The 25,524-nt window shown below is 40.1% G+C and overlaps 4 protein-coding genes across 7 annotated transcripts in view; 1 reads left to right on the forward strand and 3 right to left on the reverse strand.

Moving 5' to 3' along the window:
* Nucleotides 1-9,879, reverse strand: part of bmerb1 (bMERB domain containing 1) — a 13,321-nt gene extending 3,442 nt beyond the window's left edge. The window contains exons 1-5 of the mRNA XM_058089067.1: nt 9,661-9,879; nt 4,835-4,955; nt 2,270-2,343; nt 161-275; nt 10-92 (exon numbers count right to left, since the gene is read on the reverse strand). Of these exons, the coding sequence (XP_057945050.1) occupies nt 10-92; nt 161-275; nt 2,270-2,343; nt 4,835-4,955; nt 9,661-9,748 (481 nt within the window). The 5' untranslated portion in view covers nt 9,749-9,879. The remainder of the gene's footprint in view (nt 1-9; nt 93-160; nt 276-2,269; nt 2,344-4,834; nt 4,956-9,660) is intronic.
* The window catches only part of LOC131139384 (probable ATP-dependent RNA helicase DDX17), a 35,697-nt gene continuing 11,628 nt past the window's right edge, over nt 1,456-25,524 (forward strand). The window contains exons 1-5 of one of the 4 annotated variants that reach the window (XM_058088995.1): nt 1,525-1,578; nt 1,886-1,978; nt 2,328-2,427; nt 24,359-24,521; nt 24,687-24,783. In XM_058088995.1, the coding sequence (XP_057944978.1) occupies nt 24,405-24,521; nt 24,687-24,783 (214 nt within the window). In that variant the 5' untranslated portion in view covers nt 1,525-1,578; nt 1,886-1,978; nt 2,328-2,427; nt 24,359-24,404. Of the gene's footprint in view, nt 1,579-1,812; nt 1,979-2,327; nt 2,428-23,604; nt 23,934-24,358; nt 24,522-24,686; nt 24,784-25,524 lie in introns of those variants that run through there. The other 3 variants (XM_058088977.1, XM_058089004.1, XM_058088986.1) reach the window with 3 other exon arrangements.
* On the reverse strand, nt 11,831-19,318 carry LOC131139424 (mpv17-like protein). The gene is made up of 4 exons (XM_058089056.1): nt 18,666-19,318; nt 17,045-17,115; nt 14,506-14,535; nt 11,831-14,297 (listed from the first exon to the last, which is right to left on the reverse strand). The coding sequence occupies exons 1-4, from the start codon at nt 18,967-18,969 to the stop codon at nt 14,064-14,066; spliced, it is 639 nt and encodes a 212-aa protein (XP_057945039.1). The 5' UTR covers nt 18,970-19,318; the 3' UTR covers nt 11,831-14,063.
* ntan1 (N-terminal asparagine amidase) lies at nt 20,017-23,276 on the reverse strand. Its single transcript, XM_058089030.1, has 10 exons — nt 23,065-23,276; nt 22,651-22,753; nt 22,447-22,512; nt 21,636-21,744; nt 21,473-21,546; nt 21,349-21,402; nt 21,211-21,264; nt 21,036-21,133; nt 20,828-20,941; nt 20,017-20,680 (listed from the first exon to the last, which is right to left on the reverse strand). Exons 1-10 carry the CDS (start codon nt 23,143-23,145, stop codon nt 20,492-20,494), a joined length of 942 nt encoding a protein of 313 aa, XP_057945013.1. The 5' UTR covers nt 23,146-23,276; the 3' UTR covers nt 20,017-20,491.

Genomic DNA, 25,524 nt, shown 5'->3' on the forward strand with positions numbered 1-25,524 from the left:
GCAACTCACTTTGTTTTACCGTGAGCTTCTTCTCCAGCGGCATCAGTTTCAGCCTGAGGAACTCTGCCATCTCTTTGTCCTCCTCTTGTTCCCTGAGTCATGATAACATCCACGGTGTCATAAGCGTCAACATTTATCGTCCACTCAACTACTCCTCTACCTTAATCTCTCCACCTCAGCATCGTCGACCAAGAAATCCCTCTTCTGCACCAGTTTATGGATCTTCAGGATCAGTTCCTCTTCCTGCTGCCTGTCTTTCTTGCTTTTGTCTTTTTCTGCAGGAAGTGAAATGGCAGGACAAGGTGATTATAAACTGAACACAGTAGTGCGTTAAGTCACTCCGTTATCTTAAACCTCACATTTCTTGAGCAAATAATGTCATGAAAATATTGCAAAATAATTTTTCACATGTGATTTGTTGGGGTTTGTCCGATGAAATATAAAAATGTGTCTTCTCAAAATGGCTGCCATCCCGACCAGCATGTTTGATGGGGACAGGCATGAGTCAATTATTACATTTAAAAGTCAAAATGGGAAAAAAAAATCCGGTTATTTTACATGAATAAAAATACTATATTTGGAGAAAAAATGTTACTAGCACAAAGTTGAAATATTGAAGAAAAAATACTTTTTTAAAGCTGTAACATTTGAAATCGACAGTGAATAAAGTTGTAATTTTTAGAAAATTAGTTTGCGGAAAGTCATGTTAGAAGAATAAAGTGAAAATATTTGAATAAAAAGCTCTAAATATTAATAATGTCATAATTACAAGAGAGCAATTTAAAGAAGAAAGGAAAACTGACGTAATTTCATGAGAATAAAATCACAATATTTACAGAGAAAAAAGTTTGAAAAAAAGAAATGTGAATAAACTTGTGAGGAAAAATGTCATCTTAGCATGGAGTTTAAGTTTTAAACCGTGTATTTTTCAAAGTTGGAATATGAGAAACATTAAAAATAAATGAAGTTGGAATTTTTGAAAAATTAGGATGAGTGAAAGTTACTATATAATGGAAATAAAGTCATAATATTACAAGAGAAAACCAAGAAGAAAGTATAAATATTTAGAAAATAGATTTTTTTAAATAACGAGATGTTGAATGAGAATAATTAGAGAATGTTATGAGAATATTGTCATTTTAGTAGCATCAAATTCAAATATTTAAGTGTTACTTTTTTAAATGAATAAAATTGTGATTTTTGGAAAATTAGGTTGCAGAAAGTTATGTTCCGCCAGAATATTAAGAGGGGAACAAAGCATTACTCTAAGAAGAAAAAAGTTGAAATTTTACAAGAATAAACTCATGTGAGGAAAAACTTTAAACATTAAACTACAGTCTTTGCTCTGCCGCTCACAATGAAGTCATTGTGTTTTGGTGTAATTCGCTGTATTTCCGTTAGATGTCACTGTTGCTACGAATACCCTCGCTTCTTCTTTGTTGATTGGATTTGCGTGGCAGCGCCATCTAGCAGCCTCCCAGTGTAAGCAGCAGGCACTTTAGCCCATGCGCCATTTTAAGAACGGCACAAGTGCTTTCATATGCTACTTCTTTTGTAATCCTTGGCAAAACATTATCTGTAAGTGTTTAAACATGTTGTCTAATTACCCTTTATTGCTGTAACGTCATGTTTAAGGTAAACTAACTGTGTTAGATATTCTTTCTCTGCTAATGAGAGCTAGCTAGTATGGTCTTATGCTGAGTCATGCACTAGTACTGTAATATATGCTAGTTCATATTCATTAGCTTGCTAGCTAGCATTCATTTTGTACATTAATGTATATATTGTATCTATTTTTCAGTGGAAAATTAGGCTGTTGAAAAAGTTATTACAGTAATAAAGTCACGGTTTGGGAAAATGTAAAAAAAACAGCAAAATTGTACAGATGGGATGGCGACACCAGGGCCTTCATCGAGCTCTACCACCTAGCATGTCTGCAAATGCATAAACAAGGAAACCGGTTGTAAGGAATCATTCAGTTGAGTACAATGTTTTCACTTAATGTTATATTAGTGTATTTTGTCACTTTAACTAGACATTTTAAGCTGCAACGTGTATTGTTAAAATGTGTTTGTTTACATTACAAGAGATCAAACAATGCCATTCGCAACTTATTAGGTTGTGGTATTCACGTTAATATGCCGAAAATGTACTTAAATAATGTTGCGTGCTTACATATTGGTTGGATAGCTCCAAAAAAACATGAAGAGATGTTCTTATGAAGGCTTTCTTCATGATCAGGGTATATTTGCATTGGCTTGAGATGTACCTGGCACTGCAACGATCTGCCTCAGCTCCTGCTTTAAACTCATGATGTCTTTGCACAGCTGGATGTCGTCCATCCTGCGACACAAGAATCACAATCATCACCACGGATGGAGAACACATTTTCCATCCTGCGGGGCGAACCTTCAAGGAACATGTGAAGTAAGTTACAGTCACATTTACTGTATGTGTGGAGGCTCATAAACACATTATACTGGGACTGCTTGTGATGTAGCTTGATGTTCCAACTCTGTACAGTAGATGGCATTGTAACACAGTGCTTCTTAATATACCTCATATTGCAGTATTCTATTCATTATGTTAGCCAAAAACTGTGCGTTGAACGAGTGGTTAGCACAGGTCGCACAGCTAGGAGACCCGGGTTCGATTCCCTGCTCAGGCATTTCTGTGTGAAGTTTGCATGTTCTCCCCTGTGCATTCCTTGAGTGAACTCGACCAATGCCGATACCAATACTGATCACATACATGCAGTGTAAATGTTTAAATGTATTACTGGCTATATTAGGGGTGTCCACACTTGCAAGTACAGCGGATTGGGACCGGGGCTTTAGCTGCTGTCCAACGGATGATCACAATGCGAGCCTCGAAAGCTCACCACAAAACTTTATATCACAACTGATCAGCGGAGGGGATCGGCATTCTAGAGCAAGTATCAGCTGATATTGATACCGTACTTTTTCCACTGATATCAGCCGATACCAATTGATCGGCGCACCCCTAGTATTAACATTTCTCTCTTGTTAAAACACTGTCAAGGTTCAAATGTCGGTAGAATATTAATGATCAACCTGCTAGGTTGGACACAAGAAATTAATAAGTGACCGTTCCTCGTCCTGGCTCCATTTGACTGTAGCATTTTTGTATCCACGTTAAAACATATTGCTTCTGCCGTCGTCGTCCTACTTCTTTCAACCGAGAATCAATTATTGATTGAGTGTACTGATAACTGTAATCTGTGTGTCATGCCCTTAGAAGTGACGGCACTCTCCCTGGTACCATCACAGCGTCTGAAATCAATTAGCTTACTGTACTTCTCAATGTGAACCAAAATGCTACGTCTCAGTGTGGAAGTGTGCCAACTGAAACACAGCCACAGTGTTCCTTTGCTGCAGTTGGGTTATACTATTATTAGCTAACCACAGACATCAGTCTCGTCAAAGCTGACATGACAGGTGAGGTTGAATCCCGGTTGAATTTGTCATGAACATGAAGGCATCCCAACGCCCGGCAGATGGGGAACATGCAACATGGATTCATCTGGCAATAGATCAGCCCGATGACTCATCCACTCAGACCCGCTCCTCCCATCACCTCTGCACTAATCCACGTTGCTCACTTCTCAACCTCCCTCTCTCACAGCAGCCTGGTGCTAAAGTCTCTCAGCACTATCAGTAAATTCCAGAAGCGTCTGCCCTCTGACGGCTAGTTTTACACCAAGAGGCATTTGGTGGTGTCGCATACAGTCTGACAGCAGCGATAACCGGCATGGCGACCGCCTTGTGGAGCCTTTGAATGACGTGAGCTCCACACACTTGACACTAACTCATCAATATGGTGGACATGTATTCATTTAAACCAAAAAACTCTCTGTCGTGTGCAAACTTTCACATCAAGCGACTGCTTGTGCACAGTGGGCGCCATCAAGTATGACATTTAGCCTGCAGTCCAAGACAATGAACACTCTAATATTTTTCCATATAAAAACAATGCACTGTAAAGAAATACATTGACAATAATAAGTCCAATATGAAATGGAATGTCCCATCCTTAATCCTTAATAATCTGTACTGAGCATTTTTGTGTCTAAAGTAATATGCCCTAAAAAAGTACTCACTGTCAATTTTTTTTCAAGTACCCCCCAACTAGAAATTCTAAACCACCCACTGGAACTCATGTACAGCAACACACATCCATATGAGTCCTACTTACATCTTAAATGAATTATCTTCTGTTATCATGTCTACTGTATTGGGTAATAGGAGTGTAAAGGTGACTATAGGGGTGTTATTTCATGCCTAGAGGTCTCTTATAATGTTAGAGCCATATTTAGAATGTCATAAACTGTTTTCCCATGCTCTAACTAACTAAACTATATTTATAAATAAGGAATCCTTCTTCGGGGGGGTCTGTAACCAATTAAGCATGATAAACCAGGGATTATATATGTATGTATATATATTTTACCAACTTGAGTGCCTTCAAGTATTCCTAGGGGTAGTGTATGATTAACAATGAACTCTAATAGGGATACTGATATATATTTTTGTTTATGTGGTAGGAAATAGTGAGTTAGCGGAACACTGAAGCAGTGCAGCTGTCATGCTGGGAAAACGCCTGCCAGATATAAATCTATACGTGTAATCCTTGATGAGGATGCAGTAAGTTCATTACAGCATGGTCAGCCCTCAGAATAATCAATGCACAAATAGGTGGCACAAATAGGTGGCACATCATGGCAACAACAGGATAATGCAGCAGGCAACAACGGCTGCTGGCACTGTGTGACCATTCCTTGATCAAATCTTCACCACCAAAAGTTTCAACTTACATGAAGCGCAGCTCCGACTCCCGACGCACTAAGACTTCCCTCAGACGTTGGATACGAGCCATCTCCACCTCAATCTCCTCAGGAGAGATGGTGCTCTCTGCCATGGACACATCACTGTGGCCTGGGAGACAGAAAGCAAACATTGACTAAGCTTTTTGACACATTCTCACCGTGTATCAGGTGAGCTGGAGCCTATCCCAGCTCCTGTGACAGACAACCTTTCACACTCACTTTCAAATTTGATCCAGTTGACATAACAAGCATTTTTTTTTCTTGGAAACTAGGAGAAAAGGGTGTGCCCAGCTTCTCACCCAAAATCAGCTGGGGTAGGCTCCAGCTCACAGGATAAGATATGCCTTTATTCGTCCCTCAGTGGGGACGAATTTGTAAAAGCAGTAGAAAATACATTTAACAAGTGGAACCTGTTTCAGTCGACATCCTTCGGATTGTCTAACGTCAACTTACATAGCCAAAAATAGCAATTACCTGTCACTTTCACCAGAGACGTAAGGAGAATAGGCGATATCAAAGGATTTTTCAACAGTTTTTTTTACGTTTTCCTCCATCTGTGCAAACATATAGTGGATGTTTTTGCTAGTTACAAAAAAGGAAGGTAAAAGAACGGCTGAGAAGTCTTGCACCTTTCAATGGGAGAACATGCAAACTCCAAACAGAGATACCAAGCGGAAAATTGAACCCAGGTCTTCCCAATCTCCTGACTGTGGCCTACGCTAACCGTGCATCCCATCATTAACAAATTTAAATTACTATTCTGTTGTAATGCATGTCATAAAATTTCAGAAAAATAAAAAGTCTGTCAAATATTAAAGTCAGATTAATCACAGTTTGCAATCAATCATGATTAATCATAATTTGAAACTATTTTGAAACTACTTATTTTACTGTATTTCTTAAGATACATGACAAGAAAAGATAAAATATATATTGGTATCTATTAAAGAGGACCTATTGTGCTTTTTCCACTTTTCTGACCTATAAATGTAGTTAGAATGTTGTATTCTCCTGTTAAACGATGCAGGGCTCTACGTTAAAAACCAAAATGACTTGCCCATGGGGAATCCTTAAGGTGAGAACTACTTGCCCGAACTTGCCCCATGTAAAATGAAAAGACTGCCATAATGATATCATATATCAATATATGCTGATAATTCATCAGATAATAGTACTGATGCATTGTATTTGGAGGAATGTCTGAAAATTTGTGGAGATGTATGTTAACATGGCAAGCCATGCTACCTTACACATGGTAGTCATAGTAAGCAGTGATATTTATAAGTTGTGCACCACAATGAAACATTTGACACATTTGTGTACTAGTAAAGTGTTTTTAATCCAGAAAAAAATGCTCAATGGTCAAACAATAATTTGTGAAGCAAAGGTGAGAAAAATACACATAGAAATGAAACCGATCGCTGATTGGTTGATCGCGAACAAGAACGGGTGTGGGTAAAACGCGGATTGTGGATTACGGACCGCGGTCTAAAAAAACGATTCTGATTGGTCCATTTCAAGATTTGCAAGGATTGGTTTGCAAATTACCAGCGGAATTACGCAGTCTGTGTTTTACCAACACCCAACTGAACCGCTTTAAAAAAACTCTTGGCAGTACGGCATGCTAAAGTGCACTTGCCCGACGGGAATATCACTGATTGGATTTACTTGCCCGAATTTTGTTTTAACTTACCCCGGGCCATCGGTACAACGTTATTGTCGAGCCCTGGATGCCAAAGTTTCAGATAATGAGGTTGCGCATTTGGAAGTGAGCCCTGAAAGAGGTTTAGGATGGCTCAAAATGCTCCGTTTCAAAAGGTGTGGTAAAACTGCCCCTTCGTGATGTCACAGAGAGGCGGGCTTCCTTATATGGTTCATAATTGGGAAGCACTTTGGGCGTGTGACCAATCACTGCGGAAGTGGGCAAACAGACAAATCACATCAAAGGAAAGACAGCAGGAATAGGTGCAGATTCTGGAAAAGCTAAAAAGTTTCTGTGCGGGTTATTGTGTGTAGCTGCTCTATAGGAGACAAAGGGTATAATACAAAGGGTCAAAAAATGAGCATAATAGGTCCCCTTCAACAGCTCCATAAAACAAGCTAAAAGATACCAAGTCTGAAAATACAGTATAGTATCTTTAATAGTATAGCTGAACATTTGAATCCCACTTATTATTATGAGCAATGAGGGGTTCTGTTGAAGGATTAATGTGTTTGTTACCATGTAAACACCGTTTCAGCACCGGCACCGTGTCAAAGGTACCAAATTGGCTCCAGTATCAGATAATGGCGTAATGATAATAGCACTATTTGAAACCGGAACATATCATTTCTTTTTCAATTCAAAGATAGAAGTAAAAGTGTCTACTGAACAGGCAGGCCAGTATGTCAGCTTCCTATTACTTTTTGTTGAGCATCCTGCTAACTCCTCCCAGCCAAGGACTTCATCTTTGTTTAAAACAAGATTAAGTTAGCGAGTTGGTTCCTTGTCAGCCGCCTGCTGCCCATAGCAACAATATGTGTGCATGGCATGATGAAGGAAAAGACACATGATATCATTAGGGACCATCTTGTCAACCTTTCCTGACGCACAAGAGAGCGGCTTGCTGATGTTGCCGACTGAGCGACCAGCTGCGTCTAGTTGCTGATTGGCGTATTTCTCCCCCTCACCAGACACTGCAGCCTCGAAACACTTAACCAAGCAATCATTACATCAAATGTTGCGGCACCACATGCAGCAATGATCTTATTGCTGACCTGCCCAGCATCCGTCAGCAATTTTTATTTCATGGATATTTGTATCTTGTAATGTCTATTCTTAGGCAACAAATCTTTAGTTTATGACCCTCAGTAGGGCACCCACCGCAGTCAACAGACAGACAACCACCAAATTACACATTTGAATTGATATGTGTGTGGATTTTGTCTTTGGGAATGTCTGATACGGTTCCAAAAGTAAAGTTTTTAATAGGTTTTGCTGATTAAATCATACTTGAATAGTACTCAATAGAATGCACACCTCCTCTAAGGTTGACATGTCAACAAATAAAGATCGATGTGTTTGTTTCTATGACCGCATTGTGGCAAAAGACCATTTTCTGCAATCAGCAGCATTCACTCGCACAAGAACAAGGCAGTAGATGAAGCATTATTTTGAGACAAATTTTTCATTAATGACAAATTATTGTCTGGATAGTGACTAAAAAAAATTAAGAACAAACCCGGATATAGTAGTCTGAAGTTCACATTGTGTCAATGCATACATCAGCTCATTTGCATATACACTTTTTTTCATTAACTTGTGTGCCAAATATGCTGTGTAATGGGGTGTCATGTTTTTGTTAGATATGCGGGGTCGGCAAAATTATGGAGTTTGTTTTCATTTATCGTGACGTTTATTGATTTATTATCTAAACCTAAACAACACCACCTATATGCTATTTATGACACGGTGTACGTTCAGGATGATGCCAAATTATGGGTTCATACCATTTTTTTATGCTTCAGAAAATATATTCCAGATACTTTGTGGTTCATGGACAGCTTTTCCTATATATATATAGAGGACTATAGAGGACTGGTTTAGCTCAGGCACCTGCAGAGACCCAAACTGCAGTCAGCGAGGACGCAGCTGACTCACCACAGCAGCTTCAAACCAAAAAAGGAGCGCTTGTTTTGTTCCCTTCGCAAATGAAAGTTTAGACACGGCTCGTTTTTGCACGTCTGCTCATTTTTTTCTTTGTGCTGAACCACTGAAAACCATCTTCCTTCTCAACACAAACACAACACGGGATGAAGAGTGTCACTATACTTCCTGCATCCAACGCCGCCCTCGTTAAGCCAACAGCCTCAACATCATAGCTTGGGATTTAATGAGGTCAAAACCCAGCGAGGACGCTGGGGCCTCGACAGCAGGTAAATGTCAGCATCTGCATGACACCCAGCTGATGACACATCCTGCAGTCACAATGTATACCCCCCCCCTCCCCCCCCACACACAGGCCAGTTAGGAGGGGAGGGGGCTGCCTCCATCTTTCCAGGCTTTTTGTGTGTTTGTACACAGAGGGTCTTGGATCTGTGTCTAAAAATATACCATGCACTTTTCTACTGCCTTTTTCCCTGGTGGTGAGTTGTCCTCTTGGGGGAGCATCTTCACCTCGTTGCTGGTGTCGACGCTTGCGTCATTCCAGATACAGTGTCAGTAATTAAGCGGGATGCTCAGGCGAAATAACTTAAAGGTTCTGTTTTTTTTTAATCAATGGGGTATTTTTTGATAAGGTAATGAGCTTTATAAAGCGATACTCTTCAAGTGTGTTCAAATATGTGTTGTTTACACACACTATTTTCTATTTTGGTCTCCAAATTCTGACTAGCTCATGTAAAAAACAAATTTGAATAGACATATTTAGCTTCAGTGTACAATTTGTGCAGGGATAAAAAAAAAAAAAGCTTTATTCTCGGAGAAATTGACTTGAAAGCGCTTGTTTCACACAACTGGGTTGTTAATGGAATCAAAACAATGTTAATCACATTTCATAATGAAGATTGAGTGTTACTCTTATTTATTTATATATATTTTAAAAAATCTGAAAACTTGCACGTTTATTCTTATACATGAATAAGAGGTACACGACCAAAAAGGTCTGCACCTTTAATAAAATCAAGTTAAATATGTTAAGTTTTGCTCTATTATACTGCGATTATTTTACCAAATATCATGATGCAAATGGTCAAATCAAACAAGCACAACGTGTACGAATATCCTAGCATGCCTTGAACGCATCTGACCTCTCTTCACCGTGGATGTTGCTCACCTTTGTCCGTCGTCCACGCGGTTTGTGACACGGCGCCGTAGCTCCGGAGTGCACGCTCCGTGTCGGAGAAAGACTTGCTCATTTCCATGACTGCCGACGCTAAATGTGCGCCTCCGACACCGTGATAATGACGTTTTCAGCCGGCTGAGCCAGCGACGCTGAGCATCTTTATCCGGGCTCCTTTTAGTCTCCGCTTAGGGATGGAGACGAGACGCAGGGAGCATGCGCAGTGCTGGCAAGGAAATAGAGCGAAGGGAGACACCCAATGGCTCTGCGATGACGTCGAAATAAGCGTGGGTGGTTTTAGGTTTTAGGTTAGATTCTCTGTTTTGGAAGCGTTAATAAAATAGCCAACATGCATCATTCTCTAAAAAACTACTCTTATAATCGTTCATACCAAAATTCTAGTAATTATCAGTGAAGTAGGATTTCTTATTTATAAATTGAATCTTTTTCATAGATGGCATACAAAGCATGTTCATGGCTTTCAAAGTACAGTGAGTTGCAAAAGTATTCATACCCATGAGCAACACTCAATTTATCGGCACAGAACAAAGGAAAGGTGTGTTTCTCCTGTTTACATGAAAGGAAATAGCTGATTAATTATCACTGATTAATAATCACTAATTTCGTTCAGAAGCACTCTTTATCGTAGACAGAATGCATAAATTTCACTGTTGCAAAAGTATTCACACCGACGCATCAAGTCATAGTCAGCACTTGGTTGCAGTTCCTTTGGCAGCAATACCAGCTTTGGATAGCCAGCAATGAGGTTGCCTGAGCGAATCGAATCCAGGTCTGTGCCTTTTGCTGCGTGGCCTGCGTGCTAACCACTCATCCACAGGCCCCAAGAGCAATTAACTTAATAAGAAAAATTTATTATTTTTTCTTTGTGTGAAGGGACCCCAAATCAAATTTTACTTCGGGCCCCGTGCAAGCTTAGACCTATCATCATGCTTCCACTCCCAATTACCCATTATCCCATTATTGTAGACATAACAGTAAATAAGGCATTAAATTTAATATCTATATACCTATCGATAATTATTATTTATTTATCTGTACCGTACAGACTGAACTCGAAACTGAAACCAGGAAAATGCAACAAAACAGGAAGCTGTGAAACATACAAGCATACTCAAGAGTCAAACTGATTAATATTTGATCTGCACAAATATTGAATGTAGTCCCTGTCTCTCACTCCCCAAACAGTTGCCTGAAAGAAGTGTAAATTAGGTTACAATATGTAAACGTTACTTAAATATGTATCTGTTTTGACTAATCGTAAGCCGTGTTTAACCACAAAGCAGCAGGTGATCACCACGTTCAAGCTCAGTGATTCCTAAACATTGGGCCGCAAAAAACTGAGTGGGCAGCGAGGGCCGTGGGACTGCGTAGTAGGTTATCAACTGAAGACACCAGAGATAGGCTAGCCGCTATGCTACTGTATGTTATCCATGAGACGCTCACTTGTAGTGCAGCTTCCGACCAGATGGTGGTGGTAATGTGTCAGTCAGGTGTTTATTTTATTTTATTTTTTAATTTTTACTTAGGTACAATCCTGACAAGTACGGCTTTGTAAGTACAGCCCAGTGTGTGGTCTGACGCTATCTAACGCTTTAAGTAAAATCTAAATATTGGTCTTTTTTATTAATATGCCTGACTTAAACCTTCACATTTTTCTTGCTTGATTTGTTCCATGAATTATTAGCAAAAGTTAAGATGGGTTAATAAAAATCTTTGTGATGATCACATTTTTATCATATGTTATTATTCATTCAAGGTTTTAATAATAATAATAATATAATAATACATTTTATTAAAAGCGCCTTTCAGGACACCCAAGGTCGCTGTACAGGAGATAAAAACACCAATATAAAATGCTTGTTAGCTTGCTAAACTGTGAGTGGATTTGATTTATTAGTGAAAACAAATTAATGCGATCAATTTAATCTACACAGTGTTAATATTGAACTGAAAAAATTGGGCCTCGTTGTCAAAAAGGTTAAGAACCCCCGATCTAGCTGACCCCTCTGTAGACGAGTCCTGCATATGACTAGTGGAATATGGAGGGTTCATTTGAAATATAGAAGACAGACATGGGGCTTAAAAGAAAATGTGTTGTGGAGTGGTGCTGAAGGGTGGAAAAAGGCAAAATTAGATATAAAAAAGAGAGCACAAATAAAAATAACAGTTTTTCTGCTCTTTATTAAATCCCATTTTACAACAAATATGTGTTTATTGGTTCAGTTACAATACTAAACCATTTCATTACTATCTTTATTATGCAGCATATAATGTATGTCTGTTTAGGGACACAAAAAGCCTTTGGCAGGCCCGGCTGAGAAACCAGGATAATTGTTTTTTCTTTAAAAATACAACAATGAAGTGCAACAACATATCAACACTCACATTCGTATTTGCAACACTGTCAAATACTCTGAATGATATTAATATTAAAATCAGTGTTACAAATGTTACAGTTTCACCATCCGGTCTTGAGTACACAATCTGCCGATATGGTCAGTAAATTGTTTGCTTTCAGGGGCACCTCAACACATTTCAATATCTTCGAAAAGTTCATTTCTTTCAGTAGTTCAATTCAACAAGTGAAATTTAGGATTTACTCACACGCACCTGTATAATAATTTCCTAAATTCATGATTCCTAAAAAATAAGTTACAGTGCAACTGAAAATGAGATATCTAGTCTGTTCTACTCGATTAAAAACATGATTGTATGGTTACATTCTCTTCAGAGACCAATAAAAAAAATCCCACCTGTTTGACATACCATCCATCCGTCCATCCATCCATCCATCCATCTATCGAACTACATGTTTTGACACCACCCAAAATTTCCAAATAAAAGCATGCACTAAAAATAATAAAGAAACATGTTCACTGAAACCAACATGGAAATGATAAAACCGATGACATCACATTCATATCTAGCAGAATCTGGCATCAAGCAAATGGAAGTCTCAACATAATATTCCCTATACTTTTAATATTCACAGAAAATTGGTATTTTGTTAACATGAAAATGTACTGCTTGTATTGTTTTTTTTGTCTATAGTAAAGTTTATGCTTGGTTTCAGTAGCTATAATGAAAAGTAGTATTAGCACCAACCCTTTCAACTCAGGTTAACTTATTTCCCAGTTTCCACTTTCCAATGAAATCCAATGAGGGTTAGAATCAAGAGCAAATACAACGCAACAGTAAAATATATTTTTCTCTCTGACTTTGCTCCCCTTACAAACGATAATAAAATTAAATAAATAATAAATATAAATATTTTGCAGGTGCAGATGCCCGTTACTTCATGTACTTTTCAAACTCAGCTGTTGGATAGATATAGAAGATGTCACAGAGATGCGGCATCAATTAAATTATTTTGTTTTCTGCAGACTCCATGCTGTCAAACTTGAGCAATGCCTGTGCACAACTGAAATGACTTTGTAGTCTGGAGTGACCATTTCGTACATTAAAGATGCTAAAAGCAATACACTGTAGGTCAATATATGCTAAGCTATCTGAACAAAACAACATCGGAACTTTGTTATAGGTTACTATAGGTTATCTTATTAACAATTAATTGTATTTTTTGAATATGCAGAGGGGCAATAATAACATTTAGCATATCAAGTGGTTGGTTCAATGATAAGTTGGTCACTATTATTTCGCTTACCTTCCTAGACCCCCTGCAAATGTCAGACCGCGAATTGTGGATACCCCTATATCTACTTTTCTTGGATACTAAATGGTATAATATGCATCCCGATTATTAAACACATTTTAAATTCTCTTTTTCAGGCACACAGTCCAATATTATACTTACTAAATGTGCAGTTATACAACATCACGTCTTGTCAAAGCATCTTCACACTGGAAAATGTTGAATGAATTGATTTGTGAAATAGCACCCTCTGCTGGATTAATAGCTGCACCACTCATTTCGCCATGGAACTACTTTATATTTAGGTTACCATAAAAAAATAAGTACAGTTAAAGCAGAAACAATAAATCAGTGAATATGCGGGGCAGCAAATCAGGCAAGGAATCTACTGTGCCATTTATAACCTCTATTCACTTTGTGCAAGATCAGTTCAAACACGATGCATATTCACTGTGTGGTACGTGGAAGACAATGCTTAAATAACCTCTCGCTGTTATGGCTGTCTTGAGGAGCACCTTCTTACTCAATGGCCATAATATTAGGTACACAATTAGATGTAATATGTAAGTGTAGCTGATGTCAAGGCCGATGAGTCTATTTTGATTTAGGAATGACCTCGGCAGTTGTAGCCTGAACGTTGACCCCTGAGCGACACATGAGCTTGCACTCTTGTCTCTTGTCTCTTGTGACTCCAGCTGCTTCTCCTGTCTTTTATTTTTTTTTTTTACTTTTGTTGAGATCCTGCTGCTTCCTGAGAAACTACCTGACTTTTCACTTCTTCTGTCTTCACTATGGGCTCCTCTATGTCCTCTTTGGGGGGGAACATCCATGCGAGGGCAGCGCCGGCGGTGCCGTCACCGCTCTGACGTGAGAAGCACAGAAATGTGGCCCAGACGAAGGCACAGCAGCCACTAAAGGTGGTCCGCATGTATGGAGGCACCAAGGCAAAGTTTAGTAACTGTGTGGAGATAAAGCGGTAGTAAGAGTCAAGTATTGATTTGACCAGTTGTACTATTCAACAGACAAATTAATATTTTAAGGAATCATGAAGAACCTTTGTAGCTTAACTACAAGTCAATGGAAACTGGAGGCTGTAAATCATTTGCATTGAGCACCCAATAGCAAAAATGAAAATATATGCCTCAAAAGGGAGATTTCATATTTACCTGCATGAAGGGCCAGAACATTAGTCCCGTCTGAAAAGAAAAAATACCACAAGATAAACCCAGCATGCTTACTCCAAAAGCAAAAAGAAGCAATTTGTGGTGGAGACGTATCATGAAAGCTTGAAAGAAATGTGAGTAAAGAGACTTCGAAATCGAGTCAAGGATTCACAATAGACTATTCTTGGAGTGTTTGCCATTCCACAACCCACTTCAATTTATATCTTATGTGAAAGGTGAACAACTAGCTCTTATTAAGACTAAAACGTAAAACTGTAGGACTTTTGGGCGGCACGGCGGTCGAGTGGTTAGCGCGCAGACCTCACAGCTAGGAGACCAGGGTTCAATTCCACCCCCGGCCATCTCTGTGTAGAGTTTGCATGTTCTCCGCGTGCATGCGTGGGTTTCCTCCCACATTCCAAAATCATTCATTTTCTCACGAGGGTCGCGGGGGTGCTGGAGCCTATCCCAGCTGTCTTTGGACGAAAGGCGGGGTACACCCTGGACTGGTCGCCAGCCAATCACAGGGCACATATAGACAAACAACCATTCACACTCACATTCATACCTATGGACAATTTGGAGTCGCCAATTAACCTAGCATGTTTTTGGAATGTGGGAGGAAACCGGAGTACCCGGAGAAAACCCACGCATGCACGGGGAGAACATGCAAACTCCACACAGAGATGGGGTGGAATTGAACCCTGGTCTCCTAGCTGTGAGGTCTGCGTGCTAACCACTAGACTGCCGTGCCGCCCATTCCAAAAACATGCTAGGTTAATTATTCATTCATTTTCTACCGCTTTTTCCTCACGAGGGTCGCGGGGGTGCTGGAGCCTAACCCAGCTGTTTTTGGGCGAAAGGCGGGGTACACCCTGGACTGGTGGCCAGCCAATCACAGGGCACATATAGACAAACAACCATTCACACTCACATTCATACCTATGGACAATTTGGAGTCGCCAATTAACCTAGCATGTTTTTGGAATGTGGGAGGAAACCGGAGTACCCGGAGAAAACCCACGCATGCACGGGGAGAACATGCAAACTCCACACAGAGATGGGGTGGAATTGAACCCTGGTCTCCTAGCTGTGAGGTCTGCGTGCTAAACACTCGTCCGCCGTGCCGCCCATTCCAAAAACATGCTAGGTTAATTAGCGACTCCAAATTGTCCATAGGTATGAATGTGAGTGTGAATGGTTGTTTGTCTATATGTGCCCTGTGATTGGCTGGCGACCAGTCCGGGGTGTACCCCGCCTCTCGCCAAAAGACAGCTGGGATAGGCTCCAGCACCCCCTACCACCCTTGTGAGGAAAAGCGGTAGAAAATGAATGAATGAACTTTTTCCTCAGAGAGGAAAGTAATTATTTGGCAATGACGTCACACCGTGAAGAGCAAAGCCCAAGGGTGTTCAAGGTGGGGCTCGGGGACCATTGTTTTTTTTTTGTTTTTTTAACAGCTTGCACCTTATTCCACCAATACAATTATATTACATGTAGACTAATTAAAAACATGACAGAGGACAAGCAGCATAGAAAATGGATGGATGGATCACACAACCGACTCATCCAGTTCATGTTTAAAACCTTGTAATGTTGATCAGATGAAAAGGACTGTTTAAAGAGCAATACTAATCCAACCAGGGCATTTATTGGTCTATTAGTGAATCACACACCCATCCATCCATCCATCCATCCTTTCACTCTATCTTTATCTCTCTATCTTTTTTTTAACTAAATTGTGGTTGACCAAGGCCTATTATTGGTCAAAATATGCATATTTTGTACACAAAGACAACATCAAAGTAAAGAAACAAGGCACCCTCCCAATGCTACTTTATGTCTTATTATCACTATGTGTCTACTATATTGGGTAATACAAGTCTAAAGGTGACTGTAGGGGTGTTATTTCATGTCTCGGGGGCTCTAATAACGTTAAAAATGTGCTTAGAAGCTCATAAAGAGGTTTTTCTATGCTCTAACTACGAAATATTCCATTTATAAACAAGGAATCCTTTGCGAAAATTCACTTTTCAGAAATAATGCGGATCCAGTTATCAGCCAAAAATGTCAACATTCGTTCATTCATTCATTCATTCATTCATTTTCTATCCCAGCAGTCTTCGGGCGAGAGGCGGGGTACACAATATTTTTCATATGTAAACATAGTTTACATATGAAGCCATATGACTACAGCCCTCGAGAGATGGGAACATTATGCCAAAATAAATACTCGTGAATGTGCGCCACGCCTCACGTGACCATATTTACATGTGTAAACCAGCCTTCCCTCATTCAGTATTATTTCACCAGGTAACCACATTAGGGCCAAATTACTCATAAAGTAATGTGAGTGTGAATTGTCGCCCCGTAGTACCCATAGGTACTTAGCACACCAAGCTCTGACCAAGAGGATAGAAAGAGGGTGTGATACGCACCTTCAGGGTGTGTTTCATTTGGCATAAAGCTACCGACTCTTGAGAGTCGTCGCCACGTGGTTACAGGTTCACTACAATGTGACATATTGTCTCTAAACGCTGACCTTGTAAGTGTTCAGGAATTTGTTTCTGCAGTCTTCCATGATGTCATCTTTACCCTCCAAGATGCTGACACCTGTTTAGCATAAAAGAAAGAAATAATGGTAAAACGTACGAGATAGGATACATCTCTTCTGTTGTTTTGAAGCTCTTCTCCTGTCATGTTATCATTGTATCACTTCGCAGTACAGTGCATCCGCAAAGTATTCGCGTTCGCTAGTGTTGTTCCGAAATCAGAACGGAATAAATTCCTTTTTTCCCCTCAAATATTTGCATTCTAAATAACTAAAACAGGCGGCATGGCGGTCGAGTGGTTAGTGCACAGATCTCACAGCTAGGAGACCAGGGTTTGATTCCACCCTCGGCCATCTCTGTGTGGAGTTTGCATGTTCTCCCCGTGCATGCGTGGGTTTTCTCCGGGTACTCCGGTTTCCTCCCACATTCCAAAAACATGCTAGGTTAATTGGCGACTCCAAATTGTCCATAGGTATGAATGTGAGTGTGAATGGTTGTTTGTCTATATGTGCCCTGTGATTGGCTGGCGACCAGTCCAGGGTGTACCCCGCCTCTCGCCCGAAGACAGCTGGGATAGGCTTAACTAAAACATAGTCGTTTTTTTTAAACATATTTAAACATAGTATGTCAACGGCTGCACAGTCGAGTGGTTAGCGTACAGGCCTCATAGCTAGGAGACCCGAGTTCAAGTCCACCCTCGCCCATTGGCCCGGTGGTTTGCATGTTCTCCCTGTGCATGCGTGGGTTTTCTGCGGGGACTCCGGTTTCCTCCCACATTCCAAAAACATGCTAGGTTAATTGGCGACTCCAAATTGTCCATAGGTATGAATGTGAGTGTGAATGGTTGTTTGTCTATATGTGCCCTGTGATTGGCTGGCGACCAGTCCAGGGTGTACTCTGCCTCTCGCCCGAAGACAGCTGGGATAGGCTCCAGCACCCCCCGCGACCCTCGTGAGGAAAAAGCGGCAGAAAATGAATGAATGTTAGGTTAATTGGCGACTCCAAATTGTCCATAGGTATGAATGTGAGTGTGAATGGTTGTTTGTCTATATGTGCCCTGTGATTGGCTGGCCACCAGTCCAGGGTGTACTCCGCCTCTGCTCAGAGGTCAGCTGGGATGGACTCCAGCATACCTCAGTCACGAAGCAGGATAGACACCCCTTCTAGTAAAAATATTGATCATCAGTAATCATTTGGTGACCAGTCCAGGGTGTACCCCGTCTCTCGCCCGAAGACAGCTGGGATAGGCTCCAGCACCTCCGCGACCCACGCGAAGATAAGCGGTAGAAAGTGAATGAATTAATGAATTAATTCCTATTTGGAATAAGGTTTTGGGAAAAAAGTGTAGCGCCGTGAATACTTTGTGGATACACTGTAAAGTCACCACAGTGGAATAGATGAATTAGTACTGGGAGATTTTTCACACGATAACAACAAATGAGCAGCTAGTTCATCTTCTCTTCTGACGTCATACTTGATGCCTAGCGTCACATGTCTGCCATGTGAGGCTCATTCTCAAAGAACAATCGCTGACCTTTACACCACAAGACGGGACAGAAGGTTAGAACAGGTTAGTCAGATAAGTACCCACCAAGTCAACCATTGACTGACCTGTGTAGAAAACGCTGGTGGCGAAGGGTGCCGCCGTGGTCTGATCCACCAACAGCTTCCTCATCACCATCCCGGCGGAATTCCCGGGGAATGTGCGTTCCAGAAAGCGCATCCAGAAGAAATTGAAGTTGCCATGGAAACTGAACGCAACCACAGCCACATTCCGTGTGTGGCTCCAGTCCATTTTGTCCCTGTGGGAAAAGAACTGGTGCACAAAGTCCCCTCCCGCGAACAGGCAACCGTACAACGTGACGTTGGTGAGCCAGGGGAACCGGCGGACATGGCGAGCAAACCTATTTATCATTCTTGTAGCTCGGCACTGCTTAATTCAACACGGCGTTATCAAAGAACGGTTAGATAAATCATGTGCATCTCTATTTCGCTAAATTATATTCTGTCATATTCTGTCAAGACGGTTCAGACGTGCGTCATATCTGCCCAATGAGATTCACCACATTAAAATGATTTCCGATGGGCAACACTCTAAGCAAAAAAAAAAAACAAACAAAACAAAACAGTCGATGTTATTTGTCTCGATCAATGTCAGGAAGTGTGAAAGGAAATACTTGCATAGAGCATCGTCCACAGGGCCATCGACTGACACCAGGTAGTTCGCCTCCTTGCGGCATAGAGGGGGGGGCAATACTCAAGGGGAGTGTTTGTTTGTGGCTCCGCCCATGATTGTTTTTGATTGGTTCCGCCATTTTGGGGCGGGATAATACAGACCCAAATTATTCAACTGGAAAAATGGGAGGAACGAAATTAAACAGTCAGGTTGCTTAGTTTGACGTGGCTTTAATTGATTTATGAGACGTTTCATACACATCCAGTATAGCAGTTTAACTCAAAGTAAAATTGATTGAATAACCACTTCTATTTTAAGCCCCTGAGTCAAACGTGTTAGAACAAGTACTTATTTGATTAAAATCATGGCCAGGTGACCATTAGGACCCAGCTGTCGTATCTTGGTTATCAATAAACCAGACTGTAAATGTGTGCTCACAGCATACATTGTGCAATGACTTCCTGTTCAGGGCAAAGTCAGGTTCAAAATAAAAGCATGGGTAGTATTAATTTGAATTCTACCACACAAGACATGACATGTCTTAACATGTTTTTCTTAACAGTATTAATGTAAGGAAGAAAATACATAATTGTTGTCCATTTAATACAAATTATTTGTTAATTTGTAATAATTTGAGTGCATATTCCAGGACACATACCTAGGCATTAAGACTGCCTTATCCATCAATCAAAGTGATGTGCCTGTTAACAATTTAATTGCAATTTAAAATAGGTTTCACACACATAGTCTCCTTCAGAATGAATAACAAAAACACAAATTTGTCATTGAGTAGTTTATTTCTTTCACAATAAGATAATTCAGGGATCTAGCACTTATTTATTTGATGGGCTGCTTGTATTTACCCTGTGATTTCATTTCTACATTAATTGTTTAATACATCCAGTATTCATTATCCAGATTTTTTACTTCCTTGCTTTAACCCATTAAATGGGTAAAAAAAAAAAAAGACAATGTTTACATTTTCATTGAAAGGAAAACACTGAGGCATAGAGGACATCAACATAGTACAACATAACAAGATATAGAAGGTGCAGATATTACCCTAGAGACACATTAGTTGTTTCAGATAAGAACCAAATGTATTTTAGTGTCTACTCTGTGCTGGGCCAGCCAGATGAGTCAGGACAGCCATTCCATAGACGTAATGTCCATTTTAAGACACGATTATAAAAGCAGATAGGTGATAGGAAGGGCCACTCTGTGCAAGAATCAAAAGAGGTGAAAAGAGCTGTGTTCCATGTTAAAGTGTAGACGATGGCGTGAGGGGGGCAAACCTCTCCCACTCCCCGCTCTCAGACCTGTGATAGAGCTGTGGCTGACCCCCAGGGAAGAGACTATCAGAGTCTGGGTGCTCCAGGAGGTATTGGATGGTGGATTTGATGTGGTGGACAAAGTGCGGTGGCTCAGCCATTGGCGATGTGGACAAGTACTAGGCAGGATACAAAAAAATAATAATAATCATCACTTAACAGTATATACCACATATCACAACAGACACCCCTTGAACCCATTTATAATATGAGGATACAATTATGAAACTTCAAAGATGAGCAGGAGGCGTTTATGACTTATTTACCTTTAAAATTATGTTGTCGTCTTGAGACAACCAAAAGGCAATATCCATATTGGGAGACCACTTGCAAGGCCCGATTTTAACAAGTCTTCGACGTGAGTCATAAATGTCAACCATCTGCCAAATAATATTGAAACAAAACATTAGAAAGATTTTTGAGTTAAACCTCAAAGGACCAACATAATTTTGCCAGTGAAGATCTCGCAGTTACCTGTCCACCCGTGAAGGTGCGTGCTGACCGCAGCTCCTCTACCGGTCCTTTACAAGGGAAAGCTGCAGGGAACACTTGCCCTGTTTTAACATTTATACCTTTCCAAAAAACACAATCATCAAAAAGTGGTTCGCATGTCAAGAATAGCATAACATCCCGGGTAGTATACACATACCTACACCATAAATTGCAGGTCTATGAACAGCATTGATGAGCACATCGTTCATTTCTGCGGGGGCGGGGGGAGCACCACAGAATGTATGACACACATGTAGGGACAGTTAGAGACTTCTGAACAGTCACATCATGTCACCTGTAATGCAGCATGTTTCCAGGTGGATATCCTCTTTCAGTTGCTGGAAGGCCACTATAAAGTGAAAAGTTTCCTCTGTGAGTTTCACAGAATTGCATTCCCATAATGTAGCAGTGCAACCTACCTAGAATGTTAAGGCTCAGTTCATGGGATGTCATTGCCTCATCCTGAAATCCACCAACAAGATGCAGTTCAAGTCTACGTGGAGGAGATATGAAAGCAGAATAAATTGATTTAAGTTCACAAAATGTATATTTTAGTACATGTAATGTGTGCCAGTTCCGTACCTGCCCTCCTTACTGCAGTTAGTCAGTGATGTGACAGATTTGACAAGGAGTGGGACTTCCGATCGAGTATTGGACCCATCGCAGTGTGCAAGGCAAGCTGCTCCACTTCCTAACAAAAGGGAAATCTGATTTAAACTCATATACAGTATATACAGTCACTCACTTATCGCGGTTAATCTGTTTCTGTCCCGACTAAGATGGATTCCTTATTCATAAATAAATATTATATAAATATTTTTGTAGTTAGAGCATAGAATACGACCTTTTAAATTTTGTTTTTAACATTATTAGTGACTTCTAGACATTAAATAACACCTCTATAGTCACCTTTACATTCATATTACCCAATGTAGTAGACATAATAATAGAAAATACCTAATTTAAACTTGTGCTAGTGTGATTCGCAATAAATGTGTTCCAAATGTGACAGGAAATTGTGCAACAAGTTTGTCACAGCATAGATCCACTCACTAGTGACTCTTTTCTGTCAACAAGAAGTACTAGCAGGGTCTATCTGCAGTATCTGACCACTCGGGGTCTCGAGTGTACACCACACTGGTCCTGCAATAGTCATTCGATTTTTGCTTTCATTTGAACAACATTTCTGAGTAACCACTGTCTGTCCAGTGTCTCCTGGTAAAAAAAAATCAGTAAGTCTGGAGCCCAGGAATAGCATGTATACAACCATAAAATAGCATCATCTATTAATTAATATATTTTTGAAAATGTGATAGAGTGAAGCTGCAAAATTCAAACTGTTATGTGGCAAGGGACTACTGTAAAAAACAAAAACAAAGGTAGCAAATGTTACCTGTATGCCGCAGCACAACCAAATGGCAGGTGGTGGCATCGTCAGAGCCAATCACTGAAACACTATCTGGCGTACATGAAACACAAAAGTTTAATATGGGATCAAAATCTTGAATCAGATGGTTACACATAAACTGCAGACAGGAAAATAATAGAAAATAATTTGGTAACACCCTGATATATTTCAAGACTTGATTCTGCTTACTGTCTTCTGGTGTCGTGGCAGCAAACTCTCTCTGCTGGACATACAGGAGGCACTTGGGGTCAACATCAGTGAGAGGCAGGGAACGAAAGGCTCTTGCATTTTCCTGTTGTTCGAAAAATCATATCAAGGAATGAATTAGTAGGTTTTACTATATCAGTTGCATTGTAAGACAAAAAAATCAGGGAAAGATAGTCCTTAACAGTTTACAATTTGTATAACTAAAACCCAGGGAAGATCACTTTTTGTAATTACATGTCAAATGCTGACTGTTTGGAGAGATGAGATGAAAAAAATGAAAATTGATTATATGTTAGCAATACAAGTATTGAACATACACATACAGTAAATGATGAATGATTGGCATCATTGTTGACTCCCGATGCTAACACTAGCAACACTAGCCTGAAAACCCACCTGTAAATGAGGATATTTGTCGAACAGTTCTGCGGTCGAGGTTAAACTCTCTACTCCTTTATTTCGAATAAGCAGAGGCATGTCCTTTCAACTAACAGTTTGTATTATTTTATATTCCCATTACTACATATTTAGCTTGATATCTAAAACTAATGTCGGTACCGACCACTTCTTCGTCTGAAAAAACTTCTTCTTCTACGCTTTTTGTTTTGTTTCATGGCGGGTGGCAAAGCTGCATTACCGTCACCTACTGCATTGGAGCGTGAGTCAGCGTTCACTAATACTTTCACACATTTATATATATATATATATATAGTGTTTAATAAGTCTGATTAACGTAAAAAAAACCTACCATTACTGCTTCTTTCTTCCCCTTTCTAAATCGATTCTTGTGTATATATTGTACGCTAAAACCCAATAGATTTATTTTTAGTACAGCGCCATCTTCTGGCAAAAAATACTCGCAAATATATAATATTCACCATTATCACTACGCAAATATTCATACGCAGCATCCGCTCAATAACACGACAGTTACGCTGAATAGCAAATTTCAGTTACGCCGTAAAAGAGGGCAGGGAAAATAAACAGCGAAAGCGCTAAGTTTCGTTTAGCCTGTTTATGTTACGCGTCACAAACTGCTTGGCTCATTTGAATTTAATCGTAATTTTGGTCACAAAGAAAGGTATTTGTGTAATGAGTAAGTTGACTGTGTTTGCTGGAAGATAAGAGTGTCTGTGGTCAATTGGAAAATTGTGGACGAAAAGAGTCGAAGTAGCTAAGTGGCCCACATAAAGTACTGTTGTTTTTGTGACCATGAGACGGGGCTCCTCTTATGGCGACAGAGACAGGGACCGTGGACGAGACAGGTAACTTATTTTTGTGCATATATGATCGCGTTCAATGTTGAACGTCGAACAGAGCGTAGTTTGAATCAGCCTGCAACGTTTTCTGTTTGTGAGAACTACTACTACTGCTGTTGATTTTGTTTTTCGTGGTAATTAATTTCAGTAATTAACCAACTAGTATTTTATTCTTGTTACTGCACAGTTTATTATTTACTTTGTAGTTGTTTTACTGTATAGTACAGTACTAAATTATTTTGCTATATATAATAGGATTGTTAATAGTATGTGATATGTTACAGTGCTGTTTGACATTTATTATAGACAGCAAAGAAAAAAATTGAGTGTATGCAAACAATTGTTTCCTTAATGTGCAATTGTTGTTTTGCAGTATGTTAACACTGTAAATTGAATCCTGCATGGCTGATTCTTCATATACTACTTATTAGGCCTCGTTCTGCGCCTGTGGGTCTTCGCAATAGTGGCCCCTCGCCTATGAGGTTTGGGAATCCAGGGGACCGTCTCCGGAAAAAGAAGTGGAACATGGATGAGCTGCCAAAATTTGAGAAGAACTTCTACACTGAGCACCCAGAAGTCCAACACTTGAGTCAGGTATATACAGTATTCATTGCACAATCACCCACATGATTTAACAAATGGAGCCTTTTCAGGTGACTGTATTTACATCAACTACATCGCAGATAGCTCTTGCATTTTTATTGTAGCAAGATGAAAAATAGTGTGTGGACAATGTCAATCCTGTTTTTACATTTCTAGTATGAAATGGAAGAGTTTCGGAGTAAGAAGGAGATCACCATTAAAGGCTCTGACTGTCCCAAAGCTGTTATCACTTTTCAACAGGCACAGTTTCCACGTGAGTAAACCAACATGTATCATTATGTGTGTAGTGCATCGCTATAAGATAACACTAGTCAAAAGTTAGCATGTTGATATGGGGAACACTAAACAGCACGTTTTCCCTATCGATGGTCACACGTAGTCTGACGCTTTTATACGTAGCTTTATTTTGACCTGAACACATCAGCAGCAGTGCAATACCAGCACCATATATGTATCGAGAGATCACAAACACGTCACAGTCCCTTCGTCATCAGTACAATACTCGCTCATTGTCAGTAGATGACCGCTAGATGCATTCATGGACACTCGGAATATAACAGAAAAGTTATTTCATTCATTCATTCATTCATTTTCTACCACTTGTCCTCGCAAGGGTCGCTTGCATGCTGGAGCCTATCCCAGCTGTCTTTGGATCCAGCCTGGACTAGTCGCCAGCCAATCACAGGGCTAGCAGAAAAGTAATACATACAGTAAACCTCGGATATATCGGATTCAATTGTTCCCACTGGTTTTGTCCGATATAAGCGAAATCCGTTATATGCGTATACCGGAAAATGTCCGTTTTACGCATATATCGGATTTATATCCGGTATATGCGTAAATGGGATTTTATCCGTTATAAAAAGGCACTTCCTTGACTATGTTTCCAATGTACCTGGACGCGCAGGCAACGCTGCAAACGCTGCAAATGACGTCGTATAGCGGCCTGTCACGATTCGGCGAATCGGAGCGCCACGATGCGGCCATCCGATAT

Source organism: Doryrhamphus excisus, chromosome 1, assembly GCF_030265055.1.
Source record: "Doryrhamphus excisus isolate RoL2022-K1 chromosome 1, RoL_Dexc_1.0, whole genome shotgun sequence".
NCBI lineage: Eukaryota > Metazoa > Chordata > Actinopteri > Syngnathiformes > Syngnathidae > Doryrhamphus > Doryrhamphus excisus.